The sequence below is a fragment of the Leptosomus discolor genome, chromosome 18, assembly GCF_034619465.1.
Source record: "Leptosomus discolor isolate bLepDis1 chromosome 18, bLepDis1.hap2, whole genome shotgun sequence".
NCBI lineage: Eukaryota > Metazoa > Chordata > Aves > Leptosomiformes > Leptosomidae > Leptosomus > Leptosomus discolor.
In genome coordinates this window covers 8,479,373-8,499,001 of record NC_141408.1, presented here as the reverse complement: position 1 = coordinate 8,499,001, position 19,629 = coordinate 8,479,373, and the positions used below count along the sequence as shown (strand labels likewise).

Here is a 19,629-nt window from a genome sequence, read left to right as displayed (position 1 = left end):
GAAATAATGCATCTTGGGTTACAATAGTTAGGCATTCAGATTAGATTGTTATTTTAAATGCAACAGCTTTTCACAAATTTAAAGCTCGTGAATATTATTGCAATGCTTTAAATGCATGCAGAACAGAAAACACATGTTTTGACTTTATGTAGTAAGTGATGTTTAAACAAGTTTGGTGTCTGTTTGGATACAAGAGTTACTTTTGTGTATTTTTCCATTGTCCTCTTATTTCAGAATTCATTTTCTTTAAAAGCGTAAAAATAATTACCACTTCTTAGCTTGGTGACCTTTGAACAAACTATTCTCATCCAAAAAGCACCTAGATTTTTATTAGCCTTGATTGTATTGTAAGCACAAAATGACACGTTTATGAGAATAACCTTTCCCGTGTACTCGTATGGCAGCGTGCAGTGCTGGGGTTACAGTAGTGCCGAGCTCTGCGTTGGAACCAAGTCTCTGCAGTTAAAAGCAGTGATTTAAGCCGGGTCTATAGTGTCAGTCCTGCAAAGGGCTGCGGTATAAAAGCAGGTCCCTTTTGTGGGAGCGCTTCCTGCCGGCTGGGCTCGTTTTGGAGAAGCTGAAGAGCGTGGCAAGGCTTACCATGGCCGGAGGATCCTGACTGGGAGGACAGATGCTATCTTCTAGTCCCACTGTGACTGACGTGTATGAAAAGCACGTGTAATTCAATCTAGTTCAATTGGAGAAGTCTGAGAATAGCTTTGGAAGAGAACCAAATTCAAAAGTTCAAAGTGAATTGTGGTCTCTGTAGTGGGTGACCTAAGGTATTAGCTGATTTGTAATGAGTAAGTAGTGCAGCACCTTGCATAAAGGCTAATAGACATGCCAGACATTTTGCACCCTGGGCCAATTAGAATCTTGAATTGTCGTCAGCTACATGGAGGAAACCCCCACCTTATTTCCTCTGCCGGCGGCCAGATTTCAGATGCACGTGCAGCCAGTGCTTTGTGATGAGTAGAGAAGGTGACTGGGAGCTCACGTTAACTTCCTGACGAAGCAAAAAAACCTGATGTTGGTATGTTTTTGGGTAGGATAGAATCTGAACTGTCAGCTTGTGCTTTTACATTTCTGTTGCTTTTCATTTGCAGATTCCTCTTTGAGCGAATGGAAACGAAGGGACCGAGAAGAGAGGTTGAATATTGTACTGTGGAGACAACCGCTTGTTACCTTGCAGTATTTTTTCCTGGAAACTCTAATAAACTTGAAGGAATGGACCATAAAGTAAAGATCATTTCTTTAACTTCTACTAAGCGTTCTGGGGAAACCCATACTCTGATTCAGTAGGTCATTCTGACATCTCGCTTTCCCTGATGATTCACAACTTCAAAATTCTTCTTTCAGAAAACATATTTATTTTTGTGTATTTTTTTTTTATATTTTGTCAGTGGAAGACAATTGCAAACTTCCTTTCTGAAGAGTTGAATATTCCAGTTTGAAGGAGTGGGACAGTATTTAGGGATCCTTAAGGCAAGAGATGTTGTACTTACGACTGCAGTGTTAAGTACTGATCTATTAATTATGTGTTAGTATCGCTGAATGATCTTCAAATAGCTCAGCTAGGGCAGGGTTCAGGGTTACGTGGAACTTGCAGCAATGTTTATGATGCTGCAAAGAGGACTTTGCTGCTAAGCCATGTTGTTCCTTTCACAGCAGGAAATGATTTATTAAAGCACTTTCCCTAAGCATTATTTACACACTGGATAAAATGGGCTCCTACTCCATTTAGAAAATTTGCAAGTAGCAGTCCTGACGTCCCCTACTAATGCTGAAATGCATAGCTGCTTCTTAATGCACTAGGCTTGAGAGGGCTTAGACTGTCAAGAGACAAACATGAGTAAAACTGGCAACTGAAAAAGCGAAGAGCAGCAGCCATCCTAGTGCTTGTGTTGGTAACTGGCATCCCTTGTGTTTGGAATTGAGTTTACAATCATTTTCCCAGTCAAGAGACAGGATCTGGTATCACCTTGGGTGATTCTAGTGGTTGGACTGCTCCTTTGCAGAGCGAGCCGAGATGGGTCACACTGGGCTGTGTTCCTTGACCCTTCTCAGCTAGGTTTGAGGTGCTGACATGTAAGATCCACTGAGAGAAAATTCTGATCTTGTGAAATGATTTGTATGAAAAATACCAGGTTTATGTAGTGTAGTATTAATCCCCTTTTACACCCCTTACCCCCCACCCCCCAAATCTAACCGCCAAACCTACTTACTTTACTACGTGCATTCTTTCAACTATCATTGAGAATTGTTTCTTTGAGAACTGTTTTATCAGGCCTTGTGTTCGCCATTTCTGACAACCTCCAAGCATTTATTTAAACGCAGCAGAAGTAGCATTTGAGATCTTATATTAAGGTATTGCTTAGCTTCCTAGACATCAAATACTGTTACAGATAGCAGTCGCATCATCTGATGTGCAGCACATGTATGTTGTCTAGCACTAGCATGACAAAGTCTTTACAGAAAATAACACTATTATAAACTATTGAGACCTCAGATTGACTCTTAATGGTCTCCTGTGTTCCACTTGGGTAAATTGTGATTTAATGATGACAATCGCTTGAAAATCTAATGGTCATGCTAATATAAGCAGCACAGATCCTTTTAAAATTAAAGGAAAGGTAGAGTGACTTTTTTCAGCTCGGTTAATATGAAACATTTGTGACTGTGTTCCTGTATTACACTTCTCATACTTCTATCTTTTTCTGTCTAAATAGATAAGTTATGTTTCTAGTTTGCTATTTCATGTCTGAGATTTTTAAGTGATGCTAGCACTTGCTGTGTTTATATCATTAGATGACAGTATGATAGTGTTTCCCAGAAAATAATAAATGTGTTTGCTAATCTACTGTGTGTGGCCACATACACATCAAGCAGAATGTGTATGTAAAACTAAACAAGCTCAAAAGTAATTGAGTATCAAATGACATAGGAAAATGCTTTCCTCCCCTTGCTGTAGTAGCTTCCTAATGCTTCATAACTAGCTCAAATGTATTTATTAAACTTTGAGCTGTTATGAGAGATATTAATTTCAATAGATCAGGGAAACCAAAATAGTGTAAAGATTTGTTCTTCTTACTGTCGCTGTGGTTCTACCCACCAGCATACAGTTTGAAGTTGGCACTTCTGTGTTCCACCCCCAGCTCATCCCTTGCCCCGGGCCAGCGCAGTGCCTGCTTTGCACTTTGCCTAACCATGGGTGTTGTTGCTGGCCCTGTGTTTGAGACTGTCTTGGCCGCAGAAGCTGAATATTTGTTTTCAGATTGTGTTTGTTTTCAAACTGTTACTTTGTTTTTCTTTATTTAAAAATAAATAAATATGCATGGCTGAACTTTGATTTCACTTGACAGTGAAGTAGAGATTTTTCCATGAAGAATAAAGGCTCCCTGGATATTTTCTTGGGAGGTTTGTGCTTTTATAATAGCAAACTTTTCAGCTGCCATTGTCCCTGCTGCCTGCATCCACACAGACCCAGTGTAGAGGGGTAACTAAGTTACTTTGAAATGCATGCTGAATTATGAAAAACCCTAATTACCATTTGTCTTTTAAGATTGTGGCATCGGCGAAGTATCTTGGTGTCTTTTTTACTGACGCTTGCAGTGCTTACAGCTACGTATTACATTGAAGGAACACATCAACAGGTATGAGGCTTTCAAGTTCCTTTCTGTAGTGACTGGTGCTAACTGTCCCTGTACTAAAGTAGATGTACTGGGAATTAATGGGGTCTTTGTGAAATTGTATCGTTTGAACTCCTGCTCATGAAGGATATTTGTTTCTCATGTCATGACTCCTGTCTGCTGCGTGTGCATGAGTTGTGTGTTAGAGATGGGGAACGATCAGCTGTATCATTAGGTCTATTCTGTTGCATCTGTAGGTGTTCCACTTCTCATCCGTGCCTGAATAAGCACACCTCCGCTGCTGCAGCACTCCTTCACATTTGCTGTTAACGAGCTTTTAATAGTGAGCTCTTGAGATGTGATGTTAAACTGAGTCGTGATAGAACTTATGGTTCCCCAAGAAATGCTGCTTCTGCTTCTATGGAAGGGTCTCCTGACCAGCTAGGATGGGCATGTATCTAGGCATAAAATGGTTTCATGGTTCCAGTCTGGTTCTGCAGACTGCTCCTCATACCCCCAGTGTTTTCAAATGATTGTTCAAAAACTTACTTTGTGCGTTGGTGTATGTGAAGGCTGATGCTTTTGCATCACTGGAAGTGTAAGCCATTGCTTAAGCATAAGGTGATGGTGTTGTCTACACCTTTTTCCTCCCCATTTCTCTTTGAGTTTCAGATTTTCCCTGAGGGCAGACAGCCCTGCAGAGCATTTCCTTATGCAACTGAATCATCTTACTGCTCTGACTCTGAAATCAGCAGGTTCCTGGTTTCAGAGAACTTGCTTACACCCATACTGCTATGGTGTGTCACTGGCTGCCTGAGGGACACACAGGTCTGGAACAGGAGTCCTGGCTTCCTAGGACAGGTCTGGAAATGCAGTGAAATGAGTTGCTTCAGTTCATTGCATTCGAGCTCGCTCGGTCCCATGCTTGAGACACTTACACGCAGAGAAAGTTGGTAGATGGTAAATCGGTGGCCCGTTCCTGATGGACTAATACCTGCTTCATTAAAAACTGCCCTGGCTGGTGGCCTCGTCAGCATGGCCAGAGCTTGGTGCACTCAACATCTGCCACTAGATGGCCCTTGCAAACTGATGTTGAGGCGCATGGCCCCTGAGCTGGCTGCTGGGCCACGGCTTGGCAGAGCAGTGCTGCTCGGGGTTCCCTTGAGCTTGCTGGGCACCCACCTGTGCCTCTGGGACTGGCGAGGGGAGTGTGACCTGAGGGTCCAGCCAGTGCTTGGAGCTCTCTGTTATGAGTGGTCTCAGTGTGCCGGCAGGTATCTGTCCATCCCCCTTCCTTCAGAGCTCCTTACCTGAGGTCCATGTCCTGCTAGCGCCTCTACCTGTCTCTGTGTGTGCCATCAACATATACTTGATCATGAGCCACTTTCTTCTGAAACCACACTCAGGATAGCGAAGTATATTTGTGGTTTTCACTTGGCGTTTTCAGGACCTTTTTACACCCTGGCAGATTGAAGCCTAGTTTAAGTTGGTGAACTTCATCTTGGTGCTGTTGGTCCATGGATGGTATAAAACAGCACCTCTTCCTGGGGCTGGGGTACAGACAAGTCGATGACATGGCTTATCCTCTTAGTATTGCTCTCGTGGCAGCGAGAGGGAGATACTGCTTCCCATTTCTCTAGGGTACCTGACTGGACTTAGGACCAGAATTTGCTGTGACTTTCCCATGGCCCCTCATTTACGTGTGCAACACACAACCAACATGTTGATCTTTTCTTAAAACTGACAAACCTGGTTGCTCGCTGGTCCAAGATAAAACATCCAACAGACTAACAGGGTGCTGCTAATTCTATTCCTTTATGTAATCTGTTCAGACAGTTCCTGGCTCGCTGCTTGAGCTCCAGTAGACACTGTCTGGGGCTTGCTGCTCACTGCTCGCACCTAGTATGCCTGTTCTGGATTTCAACCCCCTACTATTGAACCTGAATTTTTCATCTGTCTCCTTGGAAACTTGCTGATTCTAAGGCGCGTGGGCTTTTCTTTTGAAAGTGCACTACTTTCTGTACCTGTCTGTGCTGTAATTGTAAGAAACTGCAAATAGAGTTGTTGTAATCCAGATGACTGTCTGCGTTAGTTTGTAGCTTTAACTTTCTGCCCTAGGAGATATCACCATTCTTGTTTTTTCTCTTTTTTGACTTTTCCTTTTCAGTATGTGCGGTATATGGAGAAAAAGTTCTTCTGGTGTGCCTACTGGGTAGGATTAGGCATTCTGTCCTCTGTTGGACTTGGAACAGGTCTCCACACCTTTCTGCTCTATTTGGTAAGGATATTTCCATGCCGTGTTCTTTCTGAATTGAGTATTTTAGTTGTTGCATATTTTTAAATATGTGAACAAAGAATATTCCCAAAGTCCTAAACATTAAGTACTTCTGGAGGAAAAGAAATGCTTAGTGTAATCCTGCTGGGCTCTAGCAGATGCTATTCATATCCTATATACTGTATAACCTTGTTTTGTAGTTTGTATGCTGTATGTTTGTGCAACTGTAAACATTAGCCTGCTGTTAATCCTCACTTTGAAACAATGGGTCAATGTCTGGAAGCTCTATCCTCTAATTTCCTAATTTAAATGAAACATTTTCTAGTGTGTGCAGCTCGAATGTTTCCATTTAAAATTTTTCATCATACTCTTTTTGTATGTAAAATGATCATTTTTCTAGCTGAAACTGCTGAAGTAGGCAGCAGGTTTGAAGTTCAGTCTCTATTAATTTTGCTGTGAAAATAATAGCAAGAAAAATTTTTGTCTACGAAGATAAAATAATATCTGTTCTGAAAATGTGTATGATGTTGTTTATCTCAGCTTAGCTAGGAAAGTTAGGGAAATGTTTGGGTGTGTTTTGCTTTTGGCCATTGGATTAGTTCCTTGTTTACGAAACCACTGTCCTGGATTTAAGAAAAAGATTCATGGCCACAAAATAATTAAAACCAGTTTATGCAACAAATGTCATCTTGTATTTGGAACAATTACAGATGTTTACTTTCAGAACTGCTTTAATCATTAACAATAACACAGAAAACACTACAAGAAACAAGAAACTCGTGCTTTTCCACACAGCAGGGCAATGCCTATTAGATCGAATGTCATCTGGATGAGTTGCATTTGCTGTAGTCTTAGGCTTACTCTTAGTGTAGCTTCTCTCCTAAAGACTATGGAGGCAGAAAGTACAGGAGAAAGGAAACTATTGCTAAACAGAAACAAGCTTATGCATGCATAGCCTTCTAGACAAAAATATTGCTGTCAGTCTAAATGATTGGAAGTGGAAATTCAGTGAAGCAGATGAACACAGTGTCTAAACATTTTTATGTAACGCTGGATAGTGCTTAGACAGCAGTGAATTGACAAGGTACAGATCTTTCTGATGTGCAGAGACAATGCTGTTAATAGCTTTGGGGCAGTAAGACACATGGGCCGGACAGAGGGAGAATCAGTCAAAATCATCCATCCTGAATTGAGGTGCTCTGCCTTGCTGGACAGGCAAACCAGCATCAAGTCATGTGTGACGTGGAGCCAAGCTCACAAACTCGGGTCGCTTTGGATTCTCTGCCAGCCTACGGTGGGAGTGAAAACGCAGCAGGGTGGGATCACCAGCTATTCACCAGGAGAGAGGGAGGAAGGGAAAGGAAGGCAATTCCAGGTTTGCTGCAGAAATCAGTTGGTCATGATGTAAATCAGCAAGTAGGAAACAGATTAAATGACAGATTTTAATCTTGTTCTGGTTACTTTTTTTATTTTCTTAGGCTGTCGACCAGTGAGAGTCAACTTAAGATTTCCTCTAAAGATTTCTTGTATTTAGACATCCTCTTTGAAGCAGTTTGGAGAGCTTATCGTGCAGTTCCTATTCTTAATTTTTACCCGTGTCAGAAATCCAGTAAATAAGAAACATCCACCATTTCTAAACTGTATGTGAAAGTGGGTGGTGTTTCTTTGTTGTACATTGGTCTGACACAGGGCAGCAAGAGTGCTGGCCTGTTATACCCCAGGTCACTCCAAGATGATTTTGTCCCATAAAGAAGTCTTTGTAAGACAGCACCGCTTCTTTTTTCCTCCAAGAAGGTGGAAAGAATTGACCTTTCTTTTACTCTGTAGAGTAAGATGTTTAAATGGTTCTTAATTACTTTAATAGAAAACAAATTAAATTTCATAACATATCACTTCAGTTTTCCCATGGGGTGTGCAAACCTAGTGATATATTCAGTCCATGACCTGAGCTGACATTAAGGTACTGTATATACAAAATATAACGTCTCTGTTGGCTTCTCAGTATAATTTATGGTGGGTGTACAGGAGGTGAACAACCTTCTAAAGAGGTGCATCACCTAGGAAAAGAAATTTAGTTTAAAGGTATTTGTTTGGAATGTAAGAGGCAAGGTTTGACATAATTTTGTTAGGGGAAAAAACCGGACAAAATAGGTTGCACTGAATAATTACAAAGTGGTTATAGAATAAAAGGTAATAAAACTATAACCTCGACATCTAATGTGTAATAATACAGGAGAAACACTTGTTTGCTCCAAATATGCAAGGCAGATAAGTGTGTTTCTGTTACACTGAGGGAATTTCACAAAGGTAGACGAGAAGCAAAGATTCATTTCCCTCTTTCCTCCCTGTGCAAGCTTTAGTGGTTAGCATGGGCTGTAAATTTAGGACAATGGAATTTTCTCGGCACCGAAGATTTGTCTGAACGGTTCGTAATTTGGGGGCTTGTATCTGGCTTTGTAGCCAGTAGGTGGCAGTGGGAGCGTAAAAACAAGTTTGTCGCTCTGACAGCGTGTTGCCATCTTAAGTACCTGAGCTGTGAATATTCCTGGCAATACAGCTCTGTCAGCAGTACCTGTGTGTAACTATCGCTGTAGTAACGCCCTCCTTGATATCGCCTCAGTTGGAGCCTACACCTTGTGGGAAAGGGAACGCAGAGAGCTAACTTAAGACTGGCGGTACAACTTTTAAGGGCAGGTTATTTCAGAATAGTATTCTGGATTTAACCCATCTGGAAACAATGCGATTAGGAGCTCCAGCTTTCAAAAGGAGGAGATTTAAACTAACTTGCTTTGTTCGTTGTGCAGTAGTTGCCTCTAAAAGTAGAAATACGATAGGTTAAGTGGGGAACTCGCTGTATTAACTCTTACGTTACTGTATAGCTACTTTTCATGTTCCATATACTTTAATTACATTTCTTCATTATAATAAAGCTTATTCTTCTGTTGATGCAAAGAAAATTAAAAGTTACAAAGCAGCAAATCCTCTTCTGCTTTAGTGCCTGGATTTGCTGGCAATAGAGAATAGACTCAGTAAGTGTTTTAAAATTGCTTTTAATTAATTGCTCATTTTAAATCTGTATGTACAGTGAGATTGTTGGGAATGCAATTACATGCTTAGAGAACAATGCTCCTGGGCCCACCCATGTGCTGCTGAGCTCGTGTTGAGGCTCGCAGCATTGTCTCTGCCATTACGGGCCCACGGGTAGGAATTGATGGCATGTAGGCACCTGTTCAGACAGTGTGCCTGAGCTTCAGCTGCGACACAGGTGCATCTTTTTTAAATGCAGCCCTCCGTTTACCTCATACAACTATTTTCGTATCAAACCGGCCCTAAGCGCAGCCTGGTAGCTGGGCAAGCCCCAGAAGCAGTTATGCAATAGCGTTTGGGCGTTTGCTTTCCCTGGCCTGGCTAGCTGTTTTTCCAGTGTTGAAAACTGCCATTTTCTGATTTCTTCAGAGCATCTCTCACCAGCTGCTTTTCGGAGCAGCACGAATTCAAGTGCCAGGAGAGATCCTGGGGTTATCTGAGAAGAAATTGCTTGGGAACAGTTTGCTTAAAGTAGATTTCAGTGTAAAGCAGTCTCAGTGTGTGTGGGGGGGTGTATTACTGCCCCTGGTTAATATCTGTTCACATCTGATTCAGATTTTATTGGTCACCAGAACATTCTTGCTGCATAGATCTTGGTGTAGGAGGGAGAGGTTAATTTTCTTGGTTTGATAATAAGCTTTTTGTTGCTATTTCTGTGATTCAAGAACTTTCTATATGTTATAAAGGGTCTGAACATTGTCTGCTGTATTGGTTCCTTGTTTAATGCTGCTTCCTCAATTGTAGCCAGCACTAAATGTAAAATTTGACATGGTTTTTTGGGAAACAATTCTCATGCTGCAAATTGGCACTGAGCTACGGGCTGGCACAGAGCAGATCTTCAACGCAGAAATAGGGAAGTGGGCCGCTCTTCCAAGAATCCTTTTTATTATGACACTTTCAAAACGAGTCTGCTGGCTGATTTTCCCAAAGTCCATTAAAGGTTTTTCACAATTCTTTAAAAACAACACTTTAAAAATAGTAATGATGATGTGGTTCTGTAGGAAATAAAGCTATTATGATTAACGACTCTAAATACTGGTTTTAGCAGCACACAGCTTTTTTTCTTAGTCCTGCAGTATTTTCTCTGCTATTGACGGTATATTAAAATAGAAATAGCATGAATCACCTAATTACCAAAAGAAGATGACCGAGGGTAACTCGTCAGGAATTTCTTGTGTTTGTACATCTTGAAGAGGTCTGTTTGCTGCCTCAAAATGAAGTGAATGAGCTGCCGGGGGGCAGCGGGCTTCGGAGGAGCAGGGGACGCTAGATGGAGTGCTGGGTTGGGACCGCGTTGCCATCTCCATCTTCACGCAACGCTCTGCCTCGTGATTTGGTTTCGGTTCAGCTCTGGCAAACGGATTGCAAAAGATGCGGCCGAGGCAAACAAAATCAGCTTGGAATTGGTGCCTATCAAAAAGCCTCGCGCGAGAGGCGGGTGATAAATGTCCCTTCTGTGCATGGGCTGTTATAAGCTGTAACGGTGGGGGATGAATGGAGGCGAATTCCTTACAGGTCAAAAGTGCAGGGCGAGCGTTGGCTGTTCGCATGTGTTTGTGTTTCTTAAATATGGACCTCTGCTTGCTTGCTGATAGAGCCAAGTGGAGCAACTGCTGAAAAGGTTTTTGCCGGTGGCCGGGCTGTGGACTAGCACAAACAGGAAACGTGAGGTACAATAGGAATAGTTTGTGTGCGGAGGTCACACGAGGGTTCGGATTTTTTCAGAACTGGAATATGTGGGTTTGTCACTTGATTCATACTGGGGTGCTCTGTAGCAGAGTGGGAGAGAGCACAGCAATAACTTCAGGCCATGAAAAAGAACAGAAAACTGCCTTTAAGGAGAAGTGAATGTGAAAGACAGTGTCCTCATTGACAGCGCTGGCTTTAGAGAGCCGGTTTCAGTTTATCTGGGCTTGAGGGTTCAATGTCTCGCTTTTGTTCTGAATTGGTTCCAGGGTTTGGCTTTGGCGAGGGGTCACATTCTGGCCTCCTGAAAGCGTGGTAGTTTGCAGCTGGAGTGAGTTGTGTTTTGGCCCTATCTGAACTGGTTTAGGTTAGAATCTGAAGATTTAAAATCCAGACACCTTGTGAGCCCATTAGCTTTAACAAAAAAAAAAAAAAGTTGTTGGTGTAAGTAATTTAAAAAACCAAAAAACCAAACAAACCAAAACCAAACAACCAAACACAAATAAAAAGCCCTCTTCCTGCCAGGACTACTGAAAACTTCTTAAAATCAAATTTAATTCCTTTTAGTTATCTGGTTCTAGAAGCTGAGCTTATAAGGAGTCTCATGATAAAAATACTAAAGTGCTTCTGAAAAGAAAAGCTCACAAAACAGGACTTGCTCTACTTTTATGAACTAGGCAGTATAATTTGGAAATCCACAGAACTTACTCTCATTTTTTTTTTGCTCCATTTATTTACTTGTGACTTTAATATAGGAGTATTTTCATAGTGATTGTCAACTTCAGGAGAAGTTTTGCTCCTTTCATGTGGATCGTTCGAAACTAGTGTGAGTAACCCAGAAAACTATGGGTCTTATGTCTAAAGGAAAAAGTGAGAAACAAAAGCTGGGCTGCCTCAGCCAGGTGGGAGGGCACAGCAGTGCTCTCCTTCCCAGCGCTGAATTATTTTTGTAAGTGAGGTGTTCATTTCCAGTCCATACTGTTCTTCAATTCACATGTCAACTTGCAAGCCTAAACCAAATAATGATTCTGTCTAATATCTGTGCTCAGATTACTGCTATTGACTTGTTAAGGTAGTTGAAAGAAAAATGTGGTGGGTGCAGAAGACAGAAATTAATTCTAAAATAAGTTGAAATGGATCCTGTTTGTGTGAGGGTTGTTTGTGACTCTTCCTCTCATTTGTTTCCTTCATGCCTTTAAACTCACTTCCTCCAGCTGTCCTAAGCTTTCTACAATGAACTGAAACATCCTGGAATACGTGAATCACCGTACAACTTTTTTAAAAAAAATAATCACTTTGCTAACCGTCTCCTGACAGGAACTGCTGCTTATGGCTCTGTTCTGCCTGAAACTGCTGCATTGATGCTAATAATGCACTGATGAACTGGAAGGGTCCAATGAATTCAACTGGACACTGCTGCCAGATTAGTTGTGTAACCCGGCTGTTTCTTCAATCTTCTGGTGGCTTGCTTGCATTTTAAAAATCTGAGATAAAAATGGTATTTGCAAGGAGAAAAATGTTCATTTAGTGTCTTAGTCCCTCGTGGTGCACCCATTGTTGTTGTATGTGTCAGATACCAATAGATACCTGCAGGGAATAAAACCAGCACCTCTGGTTTACATTATGCTGTGGAAGAACAATCCCTTCAACTGCTGCAGCTCAGTCTGGGAGGTTGTGAACTGAGCCCCACGTCCCCAGTCTGGTGCATTAATGTGAATTGAAACTGGTGGTGGTTTAAGTTCTGCCGGGCGCAAGCCTGGCAACTGCCAAGCAGACACTGCTGGTCCCACTGTCCTGCTCCGAGGGTGGTAACCTCTGGTGTAGGGGCTGGTGGAACAGCTGGAAGCAATAACCTCCCTTATTGCCCCACTGTGAATTGCTGGACCTCGTGAGTCAGAGCCCGAAATGGTGTGACTGCGAGTTCCATATATGGCCTCTGGTGCTGCTGAAAGGGGTGTATGTCAGAGTCTGGGCGGTTTATCTAAAGCTGGAGCTGTGGCAATAAACAGGGACTGTGAAGCACCTCTATCTGTGCAGGATTAGCTACCTTCCCTCGACTTTCCAGAAGTCCGCAGAATACCGATGTCACATTTAAGCTCTATTGAATGTCCTGGCCATCTGTAACGATTTGAACTTGCACCACGCTGAGGAGTCAGTAAGATGACTGGGGCACCCTTTTCTTCCTTTTGAAGGCTGATGGACTTTACCTTCTAAATGCTGGCGCCTTGTTTTCATTATCTGCTCTTGACTTCCTCATCACTGGTTCTGTATCTCATAACTCTGCTGGGAGGTCACGTTGTGCTTTTTCCTCATTTGCTCCCTTGGAGTTTCTGCTTTTTTTTTTTTTTTTTTAATGCACAGCCTGACCTTTATACTTTTCATGTCCCTGCTTCCTTGAACAGGCTGCAAATAATGATAACGGTGGAAGACGATCTCTAATTGGAGACATTAAAGCAAATCATCACTACTAGTGTCAATTTGAATAGATGCTGTGATTTATTCTTCAGAAATAATGGGCTAGGGAAGGGCAAGGAGAGAATGCTGACAGATTATTTTTGTTTTCTGTCAGCGCCAGCGCATAAACTTAGATTCTTCCAATTGTGCCTTCCCCTGACGTGAGTCTGTTTGCTCCTATAGAAAGTAGCGTGGGCACAGCCTTACAAAACGTCTGCTTTTCGTGTTACTCCTCAAAGTAGCAACGTGGCCCTGTTATGCATGTAGTGGTATCACGTGCCTGCTCCCTCGGTGGTTCTTGTTCAGTCATAATCAGAGGTTGTGGCTCATCGCTTGGAATTTCCATCAGCTCTGTGCTGTGGGGCAAGGCTTGACTGAAGTGGGAATAGAAACTTGCTAACAAACACATGATTGTAAAATGAATACATCGCTTGAAATGCCGTGATGGCCTGCTAAAACTAGCCCTGACCTCTTGATGGATGTTTGTGTCACTTGAGGATGCTCTAGGTGCAGGATCCTTCATTCTGAGCCCCGTTTTACAGCCAGCGCTGCATACCAGACATTATATAAAATCATGAGACACTTTAATCTTGTAGCACAGACAGACAGCCTAGATTGACATATTTACCAGCCACCTCCAGATCAAACTTTTCCCTCTTAATCATAGAGCATTTGTTTTGTGGGTAGAGTTGTCCACTTCTTGAAGATAAAAAAGATGCTGTAACGTGGTGTTACTTTCTTGAGAGGTGTAGTGACTTCATAGATAAGTATGAGATGAGTCGCAGCCTGCGGCAACGCTTGCAGGATGTTTCCCATGAGAAGCAAGCTTTTGTTTTTCCAATATATCTTAATCAAATATAGCATGACATGTTTCCCCCCTGTGGAAGGGCTGAGTCTTGAACCCAGTATGAAAAGCTGTGTATTCGTGGAGGAAAACAGATTTTTAGTGCATTAAGTCCAGCAGTGAGTTCAGTGTAATATTTTTCTTGCTGGCAGACATATCACTTTTCTTTGTGAAATGTTTCTAGATTAGAAACAGTCTAAAATTATATCTGCCCAAAAAATAAAAGGTTAAAATTAGATGTAGCTGTTCTTGTGCTTGTATCACTTCAGCAGGATGGCTGTTCTGTGAAAAGGGGCATGTGAGAAGCCAATGCTTGATATGGAGTTTGTCTATAGCTCTAATTGTGCTCACAGTCGAGGTGCACAGAATGATTAATGTGGATATATAATTCATTTTAAATTGGTTATTCAGTCATTTTTCCTTATGGTAAAGACCCTTCTGTTGTAAGAATTATACGTATTACCATGTTTTTAAGGATTTAACTTCTTGATTTTTTTTTTCCCATGTGCTTGCTGTCTCTTTCTACTTGCACTTTCCAACCATAATTTAGAGATAACAAGATTATACTTTCTAGAAATTTCATAATACAACATTTGAAGTAACTTATTTCTGAGGATTAGCAGTGTCTGTTCTAACTTGGGTGCCTTCAGTCACTGAAGTAAAACTTCTCTGAAGGCCTGTGAGTTCAAGAGTTCGAAATTACCTTCTATGAGACATTAGGGTTGTGTAGATAGGGATTTCCAAACTCCCCTAAATTGCTATTGCTAAAAAATAGATTTATGTTGAGTTGATCTTGATGACCAGATCTTGTCTTGTTTGATTTGTAAATTGCACAGATATTTCTAACATATCGCATTCCAGCCTAACCACAGGCTCCTTCTGGTCGTCAGTAGTGGCAAGCAAATGTTTCTCACCAGAGTCAGCAGAATGTTTCTCAATTTCTTCTCTGTTAGCCCTTGTTAGTGCCTCCTGCAATTTAAAAGAAAAAAAAAAAAAAAGACATTGGAAGAGGGTGAGGGAAAGACAGTTGGTGTTCAGGATCTTACATGCCTTGAATTTCAGCGACTCTTCCTGGTTTGGCAAGCAGTGCGCCTACTAAATCGCCTGGGTTTAGTATTTGTTGTCTGGTATGACAGGGTTTGAAGTAGTTTTGGAAATGCCCTTTTCCAAAGAAGTTGGTAGAGCTGCAGTTAGTCAGAGGGGATATCTTAGAGGTTTTCCTGAAGTGTTGAAATAAACTGAGCTATTGCAGAGAGGCAAAACACTGAGTGTTTACTGCGGCCCCACGCGGAGAAGGAGGAGGAGAGGGTGGAGGAGGTATTATTTGTGAAGAGGATTAAAAAATTGTGTGAGAATTAATCCTTCTGGCACAGGGAGGAGTATAGAGAAAATATCTGAGTGTATATTGACTGGGGTTTTCCAAAGGTGGCACCTAAGGCCCATTTGAATTTGATTCCCTGTTCCATTCATCACTGTTCGAAATATAAAGCAAAATGGCACCTCACTTACGAAACATCCAGTGACCCTCCCACTCTTCTTCCCCCCCACCCCCATTGCAACCAGGGTCCTGTTTAGCCAACCATTGTTTTGAGGTGCTTGGTAACCATGGCTTTGTGAAAGTAGAGTGCTCTATGTAAGCTTTCAGAGCTGAGCTAGAACAAAAGCAGATGTCGGAGATGTTGCGAGCAGCCTGCCAAGCTGTGAGACCTTGTCCGTTTGACTAGCAGGACAGCCGGGCTCCGCTGCCAGAGGAGGACACTGGATTGTTCTGCTTTCTTTTGGCTTGCTCGGAGTTCCAGTACTCCACACTTCATCACTCTAAATGAACCATTTATGCTTTATTTCTTATTCCAGTTAAAATGTGGCTTCTGTGGGTTCCATAACTCCGACTTTTTTCCATTATAGAATTGTTTATGTTGCAGTGGAAGAATCCTGTTCAGTTGGCGTAGTCTTCAGGTGGCTCGTTGGCCGTTTACAGCTGTTTTGTGAAGTGCCTTTTTTTCCATTGGCTGCTACTTGTAAAATTTTTCCTTTTGCAGACATCTGTTGAGACTGGGAGAGCTCTCTTAACAGGAGGCAATGTTTTGAGACCCTTAAGCCATTTCAAGGATGGCAGTTCTGTTGAGAGAAGCTGCTTGTGGCAAGAAGCTCACGCAGCAGTTGCCAGTGAGGCGTTTTGCCATTGCTTGCTCTCCTGAGGTTGTATGGTCTTTACACACCCCATGTGCAGTTTAAGAAGAAATGCTGGTAATGCCATCACTGAAACCTTGCAAGCGGGTGGGGGCCTTGCTATAATAGCAATTAAATTTGTCTCTTGCTGTTATAAAACTGAAACTAACAGTCTCCCATCGCAGCTGGCTGTAGTTACACTGTAGTGTGGTATGTCTTCCAAATTTTGTGGAACTGAAAACCATACTTCTCGATTCACACACCGTATCTCACTGCCTTGGCCACGACCTTAGCCTTGCTCTCAAGGGAACATAGGAAACGGTAATTTACAATTCAAGCATGTGGGGATTTCCTCTATGTAAATTTGCTATTCAAGAGAATTTTAGTGCAAATTTCTGCAGGTGAAAACCATTCATTTAAGGAAGATGGCTTGAGACCTCTTTTGTCCTAAGCTGTCAGACTGGGGAGGAGCAAGCAGGGGATGGGATTCCGGAGTATGTGGAGAAAGAGGCTCCCAGGTTTGCCATAAATGTGTAATTTTAGGAAGGTTTCAACTCTCTCTTTACATCTGTCCTGGATGAGTAAAATAGAGATATATGCTTAGATATGAAGGTGCTGGGGACAAGGATGATCTTGCTACAGGTGCTGAAAAGGACTTCATTGCCATTGGGGCCTGTAGAAACGTCGATAGTGTGCCTTCTTAGTCATTGGTTCGTTCGGCCATTCTTTGTTCTCCCTTCCATATCAACATCACTCTTGTACATCACTTTTTGGATCCTCTCTTTTTCAGTTTTACTTCAGTGAACCTTTTTTTTTTTCCTTTTGCGAGAGAGACTGTGCCTCATTTATCGTCTCAGCAGGCTGCATCTATGGATTCATATAGTCCAAAGTATGCCAGAGCACTTTGAATTAGTCTCCTGTAAAGTAACAAGGAATAAATAAATATAATAAAGAATTTGCTTGGTATCAGAGCAGCTTGTCTTTTACCGCTTGCCTGCCAGAAGAATGGTTTTATTTTGAGTTGTTTGCATATGACAACAGTAGTCACAGCTGTCATACAGAAAAATATAACTGGGGGTTTTTTCAACTTTCTTATTTCACTGCCACTAAAAACCTACATTATCGGTGTAATTGCGTTAAGTCCAGTGCTCTGTTCTCTTTAGTGGGACCTGAAGTGTTGGAGTGAGTGAACCCAACTAAAATCTTCTTCCCAGCAAGTCTAGGAAAAGCAATAGAGCTTCACCTTTTGTGCGAGACCTGCTGTGGAATTTCACCCTTTAATGTGCAAATGAAGCCTGCAGGGTCCTCTGAATATGTCTCTGGCTCCTGCATTTCAAAGTGAGCTTTGGAAGCCTTGTGCAGTGCTTGGAGTGGCAGTGCGACATCTACCACACTTTCCCTCATTATTCCATAATAAATTTAGCTTTGATTTGGGGAGGGGGGGGGGGGTGTCGGGCTCCCTTGTTGGTCTAATAAAAGATGACTCATTTAGAGGAAAAAACATAGAAGAAAATTGTTGACAATATGTTTCCCAACATGATGTCAAACCCATCAAATAATTACTAGCAAAAGTTAAGGTTTGTGTAATTTGTTCTGCATGCAAAGAAGACTTTAAAATTTATTTAAGTCTGTGACTTTATGAAAGACCTTAGTTTAACTCATTACTTTTTTGTTTGGTTTTCTTTTTTTTCCTCCTTCCCCATACAATGTTTCCCTGACCTTTTGTTAAGTGATTTCTTTTTTAGCTACAACATCTAGTGTTCAGGCCATAGACTATTTGAATTGCTTCTCACTTCTTTTGTATTAAAATAATGGCAATTCTTTCAGGTTTTTTAAGTTCAATTCTTGAATAGATTTTTATGCTAGTTTTATTTGGAGGTCTGTCCAAAAAAATCTTTTCATGTAAGATGGAGACTAGAAGTAATTAAATTATATGGCATTTAAATAGTGTTTGTTTTGAATTATCTTTCAAACCATTTTTAGGAAATAATGGTAAGGTCACTTCCTTGTATACGCAGGAAAACTGACACAAATTAAGCAGCTGGTTTTTGGGGAAAGATTCAAAAGTTAAGAAGGTTTGCTGTAAGGTGTTGTAAAGTCCCAGTCGTTTAAAAAAAAATGTAACATTGAATGTAAATGTCTCCATCTTCTAAAAGCAACAGTAGGGAAAACACCTGCTCTAATAAAGCTGTAGGCCATAAATACCTTAAGGAGAACATTCTGAAGTTTTGAAAATTTTCCTGTTTTTTTAAGAAGTAAGGATTCTTATTTCTCCTTGGCAACCTCATACTACTGTACGATGGCATGGCAAAAGCTGAAAGGCTCCTTAACATTTTTAGTGGATGACAAGAAGGATTATTTTTTTAAAGAGCGTTAATAGCTCAACGATGCACTTCAGATGGTCTACACAACCCTCCCAACATTTTACTTGTATAACATTATTAATAGTCAGAGTGAAAAACGCTGAGTTTTAGCCTAGGCTCCTTGCATCAGGGACAAATGTGCATTTTTAATTGTAACTGTTATTATAACTAACATAAAATGCATTTGAAATTACTTCTGTTTTTTCAGGGTCCACACATAGCATCGGTGACTCTTGCTGCATATGAATGTAACTCAGTTAATTTTCCTGAACCTCCTTACCCGGATCAAATTATCTGCCCTGATGAGGAGACGACCGAAGGATCTATCTCTTTATGGGCTATCATCTCAAAAGTCAGGCTGGAGGCCTGCATGTGGGTAAGGTTTGGTTTATAAAACTTAAGCAATTTTAATTTACGCACTTAATTTCTATATCAGCAATACACAGAAATTACTGAATTAGCAAAATAACGATGGCTTATGCTGCCAACAGTAACATGTATGTTCACAGTGTGATCAGCCTGATCAACCTTCTACTCTGGGATATTTTCATGTCCTTTAAAGGTAAGTAATAGGGTATTTCTGGGCTATCTTTTATCAACTGCAGTGTTGACTGCTTGTCTAAATGCTACCAGAAAACGCTCGTGTACTTCAAAGCTGTTAATGTAAAAGGTAAGTTCCAGAAAGGGTATCTGCATCCCAAATGATCTCGCAGCTGTCAGGTCTTACACTGCATGCAGTTAAGCAATAAATAATTTCAAAAATGTTGAGCCTGTGACTTGAGTGAAGTTGCAGTAACTCATATGAAGGACTCAGGCCCTAATATCATAGCTGAAATGTTTTTCTGGGTTGCCTCCATAGATTGGATTAAATAAGAGAGTGTTGTGTTGCAAATTTTTATGTATTTTATTTCTGTTTCTCTGCCTGTTTCCATCATGGCAAACTTTTCACTTAAAACAGGAAAAGCAGGTTAGCTTTTAAGTGAATCAGGGTCTTGGGAAATGCTGTCATTTGAACTTCCTTTCTGTTTTCCTTTTTTTTCTTTTTTCCCTCCACAGCTTTTTGTAGAAGTTGATTTTTGGAGGATTTTGGTCAGCTAAGGTGCTTTTTTCATTATGTGTAGA

General features: G+C 41.3%; 1 protein-coding gene across 2 annotated transcripts in view; it reads left to right on the top strand.

The window, feature by feature from the left end:
- The window catches only part of VMP1 (vacuole membrane protein 1), a 68,416-nt gene that overhangs the window by 9,943 nt on the left and 38,844 nt on the right, over positions 1-19,629 (top strand). For both annotated transcript variants that reach the window (XM_086475033.1, XM_086475032.1), the window contains exons 4-7: positions 1,107-1,239; positions 3,563-3,653; positions 5,797-5,907; positions 18,716-18,883. In XM_086475033.1, coding sequence (XP_086331159.1) covers positions 1,107-1,239; positions 3,563-3,653; positions 5,797-5,907; positions 18,716-18,883 — 503 coding nt within the window. The remainder of the gene's footprint in view (positions 1-1,106; positions 1,240-3,562; positions 3,654-5,796; positions 5,908-18,715; positions 18,884-19,629) is intronic.